General features: G+C 28.3%; 1 protein-coding gene across 1 annotated transcript in view; it reads right to left on the reverse strand.

The window, feature by feature from the left end:
* LOC119604996 (protein piccolo) overlaps positions 1-8,848 on the reverse strand; it is a 33,110-nt gene extending 24,262 nt beyond the window's left edge. The window contains exon 1 of the mRNA XM_037957940.1: positions 8,424-8,848. Coding sequence (XP_037813868.1) covers positions 8,424-8,713 — 290 coding nt within the window. The 5' untranslated portion in view covers positions 8,714-8,848. The remainder of the gene's footprint in view (positions 1-8,423) is intronic.
* Between the last annotated feature and the right edge of the window lie 217 nt (positions 8,849-9,065).

The raw sequence follows: 9,065 nt of genomic DNA on the forward strand, positions 1-9,065 counted from the left end.
ATGATTTTTTATTTTAAATTCTATTAATTTGAAGTGCAAATAAGTGAAATTCACTTTTAGTTTTTTTTTCCTGTCGTTCAAAAAACACCTGCTGGTTTGTGAAATAAAATTTCTTCTTTCTTTTTGCAATTTTAACCCAATTATTTTTTGCTGCTATAAAAATTTCCAGGCCAGTTGTTTGGCTTGTCATATTGCAACATGACAAGAAACTGTCATACTTAAATAAACATATCCTAAACTAAAAAAAAAAAAAAATAAACATAAACTATAAAAAACCCACTGACAGGCTGAAAACTTTTAAAAAATGTTGCTTCTCTACCACTTGTGAGTGGTAAAATGAAAAACCTGTAATTTTGTGCATGACTTTTAAGATCCGTCAACAGTTTGCTGTTGTTTTTTTTTTTTTTTTTTTGGAGAGTTTATGTCATGCTTAAAGCACTTAGTTATATATCATTTTAAAATCAGGGTTTTAAGAAAAAGCGTTTAAAAACAGTTTTTTTTTACAGTCCCAAAGGAATTAGAGAAAAGGTTAAGAATTTGCCGTAGAATTTGTAAAATTGTTGCTGTCCAACTATAAACATGTGTGCAACATAAATTTCCCTCAACCGTTGCTGGCAGCATTTCTGATCTAGACTATAGTCTAGTCGTTAGCTTGGTTTATGTCTAGTCTATAGTAGTTCTGTCAGTTCTAATCTATTTTGTTTATGGCCTAGTCTATAAGATTAGGCTATAGTCTAGTCGATAGTATGATTTGTAGCGTAGTCTATAATATAGTCTAGTCTATAGTCTAGTTCTATAGTTCTCGTCTATAGTCTAGTCTATAGTCTAGTCTATAGTCTAGTCTATAGTCTAGTCTATAGTCTAGTCTATAGTCTAGTCTATAGTCTAGTCTATAGTCTAGTCTATAGTCTAGTCTATAGTCTAGTCTATAGTCTAGTCTATAGTCTAGTCTATAGTCTAGTCTATAGTCTAGTCTATAGTCTAGTCTATAGTCTAGTCTATAGTCTAGTCTATAGTCTAGTCTATAGTCTAGTCTATAGTCTAGTCTATAGTCTAGTCTATAGTCTAGTCTATAGTCTAGTCTATAGTCTAGTCTATAGTCTAGTCCTATAGTCTAGTCTATAGTCTAGTCTATAGTCTAGTCTATAGTCTAGTCTATAGTCTAGTCTATAGTCTAGTCTATAGTCTAGTCTATAGTCTAGTCTATAGTCTAGTCCTATAGTCTAGTCTATAGTCTAGTCTATAGTCTAGCCTATAGTCTAGTCTATAGTCTAGTATATAGTCTAGCCTATAGTCTAGTCTATAGTCTTAGTATATAGTCTAGCCTATAGTCTAGTCTATAGTCTAGTCTATAGTCTAGTCTAGTCTAGTCTATAGTCTAGTCTATAGTCTAGTCTATAGTCTAGTCTATAGTCTAGTCTATAGTCTAGTCTATAGTCTAGTCTATAGTCTAGTCTATAGTCTAGTCTATAGTCTAGTCTATAGTCTAGTCTATAGTCTAGTCTATAGTCTAGTCTATAGTCTAGTCTATAGTCTAGTCTATAGTCTAGTCTATAGTCTAGTCTATAGTCTAGTCTATAGTCTAGTCTATAGTCTAGTCTATAGTCTAGTCTATAGTCTAGTCTATAGTCTAGTCTATAGTCTAGTCTATAGTCTAGTCTATAGTCTAGTCTATAGTCTAGTCTATAGTCTAGTCTATAGTCTAGTCTATAGTCTAGTCTATAGTCTAGTCTATAGTCTAGTCTATAGTCTAGTCTATAGTCTAGTCTATAGTCTAGTCTATAGTCTAGTCTATAGTCTAGTCTATAGTCTAGTCTATAGTCTAGTCTATAGTCTAGTCTATAGTCTAGTCTATAGTCTAGTCTATATAGTCTAGTCTATAGTCTAGTCTATAGTCTAGTCTATAGTCTAGTCTTTAGTCTAGTCTATAGTCTAGTCTATAGTCTAGTCTATAATCTAGTCTATAGTCTAGTCTATAGTCTAGTCTATAGTCTAGTCTATAGTCTAGTCTATAGTCTAGTCTATAGTCTAGTCTATAGTCTAGTCTATAGTCTAGTCTATAGTCTTGTCTAGTCTAGTCTAGTCTAGTCTATAGTCTAGTGTATAGTCTAGTCTATAGTCTAGTGTATAGTCTAGTCTATAGTCTAGTGTATAGTCTAGTCTGTAGTCTAGTCTCTAGTCAAGATTATAGTCTAGATTAAAATATATTCTGCTTTTTAACATGTTGTTCACAAAAGTTGCTCAACATGTAGCTTAGTCCGAAATGTAAAACAACATGTTGCTATTTACAACACTAAATTAATTAGAGACAAAATTTTATAATTAAAATATTATTTTTATAATAATATAAAACCATTAACTCCCAGTTAATATTTCAAATCATGTGCTAAAACCATACCTTATAAGTCCACACTCCCATAATCTCAAAGAATATTATCGCCACAGCTTTAATTCTATTTTTATAACACTACTCTACTTAAGTTCTTATTATTTTTATTTTTTCAATAATTTCCTTAAACCACTTTTAGTTTCTTTTAAACTTTAATATTCTTATTCTTTGTGTTGGCTTAACTCAAGACACCACATGTTGGCGTTTTTTCTATCTGTCTTTAATCTACACACAACTAATGCAATCTCGACTTAAGCTACATTTCAAGAAAATTTTTAAACAAACCCACACTTTGGATTTCTTTTTTTCACTCAATTCTTTTTTTACCAGCCCATTGTTTGGTATTTTAAAAAGAAAAATATTACAATTTTTTTTATAAATTTTTTTTCTTTATTTTCTGTTCAAGATCAAGGGCAATTTTTTTCAATGGTTCACATACAATAGTGTTTTTTTGTATGAGAAAAAGAGTGAGTGACTGGCCGCCGCCTGTGTGTCATTAAATTAAATTTAAAAAATTTTATATATTTTTTTTTTGCACTTTCAATGTTTTTACATGAAAATGCGAAAAAAATACACATGATGACATAATGTTGATAAAATAAAATTAAATATTTCTTGCAAAACATTTCAAAAGCATGAATAAGCTTTTCGATTCCTTTAAACTTTCTGACAAAGAAATTTTTAATATGAGAACCGACCCTATACATAGTGGATTATAAGCTGGAGAACTATAAACACTATAATCTGTACCATATTATTAAATTATCATTGCAATACATAACTTTTTTTCTATAATTTTAATGATTCATATTTTTGTAATTTTTACACTTTATTTTTAGCATAAAATGTAATTTTTTCATTTTCACATTGTTGCCAAAATATCTGAAAATTTTCTTTTATAACTCAATTCTTTCCTCTTACACTCTTTTTCTCAGCTTTGATTATAAAAATAATTTTCATAATTTCTATTTAATTTTCAATTGAATATTTGTTTGCTGCAATATTTGCCGCCTTTTTGTTAGTTATTAATAAAATTTATTTCTGATATTTGTTTTGGCTGTGAAATTTTAATAATTTCCGTTGTGTTCTCTATTCACATTCCAAAATTAGCTTTTTGCGCATTTATTTTTCTTTAATAAAATTTGTTTTTGAATATTTGTTGTTGAAAGAAATTTATTTAATTAGATTTCTTAGTCATAGAGAAAATTGCATTTTATTACCACCACAATAAAATAAAATTTTAATTTTAAAGGAAATTTTGTACAGATTTTAGCATAAAACAAAACTAGACTACAAACTATAATAGAGGCTAGACTAGAATCTAGTTAGATATAGACTAGACTATAGAATTAGACTATAGACTGACTATAGACTAGACTATAGACTGACTATAGACTAGACTATAGACTAACTATAGACTAGACTATAGGACTAGACTATAGACTAATAGACTAGACTATAGACTAGACTATAGACTAGACATAGACTAGACTATAGACTAGACTATGAGACTAGACTATAGACTAGACTATAGACTAGACTATAGACTAGACTATAGACTAGACTATAGACTAGACTACTATAGACTAGACTATAGACTAGACTATAGACTAGACTATAGACTAGACTATAGACTAGACTATAGACTAGACTATAGACTAGACTATAGACTAGACTATAGACTAGACTATAGACTAGACTATAGACTAGACTATAGACTAGACTATAGACTAGACTATAGACTAGACTATAGACTAGACTATAGACTAGACTATAGACTAGACTATAGACTAGACTATAGACTAGACTATAGACTAGACTATAGACTAGACTATAGACTAGACTATAGACTAGACTATAGACTAGACTATAGACTAGACTATAGACTAGACTATAGACTAGACTATAGACTAGACTATAGACTAGACTATAGACTAGACTATAGACTAGACTATAGACTAGACTATAGACTAGACTATAGACTAGACTATAGACTAGACTATAGACTAGACTATAGACTACACTATAGACTAGACTAGTCTATGGTTTAGCTTATAAGCTGTAGTATACACAGTAGGTTAGTCTATAGCCTAGCCTGTATTCTACAATATAGTCTATAGTCCAGTCTTGAGTTCTGTTAAATACAGTGTAGAATCACTGTTGTTTTGTTTTATACATTTGAATGCAAAATACTCTTTTTCAGAATTCAATTAAAATATTTTCACCTTTTAAGGCAATTTTATATTAATCTAATTTTTTTCATCTGCTAAGCTAAATGTTTATATCTATTCCAATCTCTAATTAAAAATGAAAGTTCATTTTTTTAATTAAATTTTTTCCATTAAAATTTATATAATTTGCAATTTTTTTTTGCGAAATATTTACATTAAAACTAAACATTTTTTTAAATATTTAACTAAATATGATTCATAATCGCGCTACAAATTAGTTAAAAAGTATATGTTGAATTGTTTAGAAATTAAGTAAAAAAAAAACTATGTTTTTTAATGGTTTATGTGGTCATTAAAAATAATGTTTAGTGTTTAATAATGAAAGTTCCATGTTTTTTGCCCATTTTTTTAAACAACATTTTAAAAGATTTATTAGATTTGGCATCATTTAAACAGGCGAAAAAAATGAATCATAAATTAAAAAAAAATAATATAAATATTTTAAAAATATAGAAGAACCAAAGAAAAATAAACAAAAATTCTAAATTAACAAAAAATAGCAAAAAATTTAATTTTTTTGATATCTCAATTAAATTAACAATAATCTGTCAATTTTGTTTTTTGCTCTTTTGCAAAATGTTTAATGTTTTCTTATTATTAATTGTTTCTTATTTTTATTTTGCATAATTTAAAAGATTTTTGCCTTTAGGCTTTTTTGATTTCGTTGATGATTTATGTAAATTTTTTGAAATGTATTATTTTAATTTCATTTAAAAACACTTTTCAATTTTTAATAAATAAATAATAGTGATTATTTAACATTTACCATATACAAATATTGAAGTGGTGATATCAAGTGTTTTCATAATGTGCTACTTTTAACACTTTCCAAAGCTTTTGTATAGAAATTTTGAAACATTTTAAATAAATACTTTTGAAATAAGTTGGTTTATTTTACTCCCCTCTTTTTCTGCTCAAGTTGCAAAGGAAAAATGTGTTTTTAACATACTACAAACATTTTTCTTGAACAAATGTTGCTCAACATGTTGCTGCAATTTTTATACCAATACTTGAATCGTTTTTGTTACATTTTTCTTTTAAAAAGCATTTTTTTAGGATTTCAATATAAATTTAAAACATATTTTATTCTTTCCCATGTTGCTCAACATGTTGCTTATCCCAATATGTTACTAAATATGTTGCCAAATGACTTCTGTCCAAAAAATGGAAGTTGTTTCTTAAACATTAGTCTATAGTCTAGTCTATAGTCTAGTCTATAGTCTAGTCTATAGTTTAGTCTATAGTTTAGTCTATAGGCTAGTCTATAGTCTAGTCTATAGTCTAGTCTATAGTCTAGTCTATAGTCTAGTCTATAGTCTAGTCTATAGTCTAGTCTATAGTCTAGTCTATAGTCTAGTCTATAGTCTATTCTATAGTCTAGTCTGTAGTCTACTGTATAGTCTAGTCTATAGTCTAGTGTATAGTCTAGTGTATAGTATAGTCTATAGTCTAGTCTATAGTCTAGTCTATAGTCTAATCTATAGTCTAGTCTATAGTCTAGTCTATAGTCTAGTCTATAGGCTAGTCTATAGTCTTAGTCTATAGTCTTGGTCTATAGTCTAGTCTATAGTCTAGTGTATAGTCTAGTGTATAGTCTAGTCTATAGTCTAGTCTAGTCTATAGTCTAGTCTATAGTCTAGTCTATAGTCTAGTCTATAGTCTAGTCTATAGTCTAGTCTATAGTCTAGTCTATAAGCTAGTCTATAGTCTAGTCTATAGTCTAGTCTATAGTCTAGTCTAGTAGTCTAGTAGTCTATAGTCTAGTCTATAGTCTAGTCTATAGTCTAGTCTATAGTCTAGTCTATAGTCTAGTCTATAGTCTAGTCTATAGTCTAGTCTATAGTCTAGTCTATAGTCTAGTCTATAGTCTAGTCTATAGTCTAGTCTATAGTCTAGTCTATAGTCTAGTCTATAGTCTAGTCTATAGTCTAGTCTATAGTCTAGTCTATAGTCTAGTCTATAGTCTAGTCTATAGTCTAGTCTATAGTCTAGTCTATAGTCTAGTCTATAGTCTAGTCTATAGTCTAGTCTATAGTCTAGTCTATAGTCTAGTCTATAGTCTAGTCTATAGTCTAGTCTATAGTCTAGTCTAGTCTAGTCTATAGTCTAGTCTATATAGTCTAGTCTACAGTCTAGTCTAGTATATAGTCTAGTCTATAGTCTAGTCTATAGTCTAGTCTATAGTCTAGTCTATAGTCTAGTCTATAGTCTAGTCTATAGTCTAGTCTATAGTCTAGTCTATAGTCTAGTCTATAGTCTAGTGTATAGTCTAGTCTATAGTCTAGTCTATAGTCTAGTCTATAGTCTAGTCTATAGTCTAGTCTATAGTCTAGTCTATAGTCTAGTCTATAGTCTAGTCTATAGTCTAGTCTATAGTCTATAGTCTAGTCAAGCCTATAGTCTAGTCTAGTCTAGTCTATAGTCTATAATCTATAGTCTATAGTCTATAGTCTATAGTCTATAGTCTATAGTCTAGTCTAGTCTAGTCTAGTCTAGTCTAGTCTAGTCTATAGTCTAGTCTATAGTCTAGTCTAGTCTAGTCTAGTCTATAGTCTAGTCTAGTCTATAGTCTAGTTTATTCTATATATTCTATTCTATATAGTCTAGTCTATAGTCTAGTCTATAGTCTAGTCTATAGTCTAGTCTATAGTCTAGTCTATATTCTAGTCTATAGTCTAGTCTATAGTCTAGTCTATAGTCTAGTCTATAGTGTAGTCTATAGTCTAGTCTATATTCTAGTCTATAGTCTAGTCTATAGTCTAGTCTATAGTCTAGTCTATAGTGTAGTCTATAGTCTAGTCTATAGTCTAGTCTATAGTCTAGTCTATAGTCTAGTCTATAGTCTAGTCTATAGTCTAGTCTATAGTGTAGTCTATAGTCTAGTCTATAGTCTAGTCTATAGTCTAGTCTATAGTCTAGTCTATAGTCTAGTCTATAGTCTAGTCTATAGTGTAGTCTATAGTCTAGTCTATAGTCTAGTCTATAGTCTAGTCTATAGTCTAGTCTATAGTCTAGTCTATAGTCTAGTCTATAGTCTAGTCTATAGTCTATTCTATAGTCTAGTCTATAGTCTAGTCTATAGTCTAGTCTATAGTCTAGTCTATAGTCTAGTCTATAGTCTAGTCTATAGTCTAGTCTATAGTCTAGTCTATAGTCTAGTCTATAGTCTAGTCTATAGTCTAGTCTATAGTCTAGTCTATAGTCTAGTCTATAGTCTAGTCTATAGTCTAGTCTATAGTCTAGTCTATAGTCTAGTCTAGTAATCAGTATTTTAGATAAACATGTTGCTTCTGCAAAATGTTGCTCAACAAGTTGCTTGTTGAAAAAAAACTTCGTTAAAGCAGAAAATTAGTAATTATTTAAATAATTTTTCATTAAATTTGCATTTGTTAAATAAACAATCATGATTTTTGAGAAAATTAAAAATTATTTAAAATATTTTCTTATTAAAAAACTCTAGGGTAAATTACCAAAATTTTTTTATAAAAACATTTCTTTTAATTGCTATTTAAATAATTACTTTATTAAGTTTATTCCTTATCTTTTCTGAATTATTTTCTCTGTAGAAATTTATCTAACTTGCACTTCCATCAACAACAAATTTAATTTTTTATTAAAAGATTTAAACATGTTTTTACTTTTTTATTATTTAATTGTTTAAACGATTATCTTTTGCGCTAAACACACAACAAAATTCTTTGCTTATCTTAATAATAATTTAAAATATTTTGTTTTCATTTAAACAAATTCTTTTTGTTATTTATTTAAAAAATAATATTTTTTCAAATATTTTGCGCACTTACATTTCATGGTGATTATTTGTTAAACCATTTTGTTGTTGTTTTAAGGAATCTATAACTATTTCCGGACTTTTCAATTCCAAATTGAAGCCTTTATCTTTATGCACCATATAGGAGGGCAATGTCTCGATATAGGCATTGGCCTGATCATTATAGGAACCTAATAATTCACGATATTTGGAATAGACTAAACGTTTTAATTGTGGATTTGGACTGGAGGCAGTGTTGTTGTTGTTGTTGCGTGTAGTTGTATTACTATTAGAGGCACAATGTTGTTGTAAAGTGGCAGCCATTTTGTGGAGGTTAAAGGTTAAAGTTTTATTGCTAGTTTTTATGATTTTTTAACACTTTTTAGGTTGTTTAAAGGTTTTCCGCGATGTGTTTTTATTTAATTAAGCCGCATATTTTTTTATAAATTTTTAGTTTTTCTAAAATTTTTTTTATTAATTTCTTTAATTTTTTTAAATTTTCAAAATATTTTTTTTTTTTAAAATATTCCAAAACTTTTTTTTAAAAAGTTTGACAAAACTTTTTAAAAAAATTCCACATATTTTCTTTAAATTTTATATGTTTTTTTTTTTTGCTAAAATACATATTTTAACAAATTTTTGTTTCTATACTTGTTGCTTTGCTTAAAATGTTGCT

This window comes from Lucilia sericata, unplaced genomic scaffold, assembly GCF_015586225.1.
Source record: "Lucilia sericata isolate MDLA Ls3-8-SP2 unplaced genomic scaffold, ASM1558622v1 Contig000450F_arrow, whole genome shotgun sequence".
Classification (NCBI taxonomy): domain Eukaryota; kingdom Metazoa; phylum Arthropoda; class Insecta; order Diptera; family Calliphoridae; genus Lucilia; species Lucilia sericata.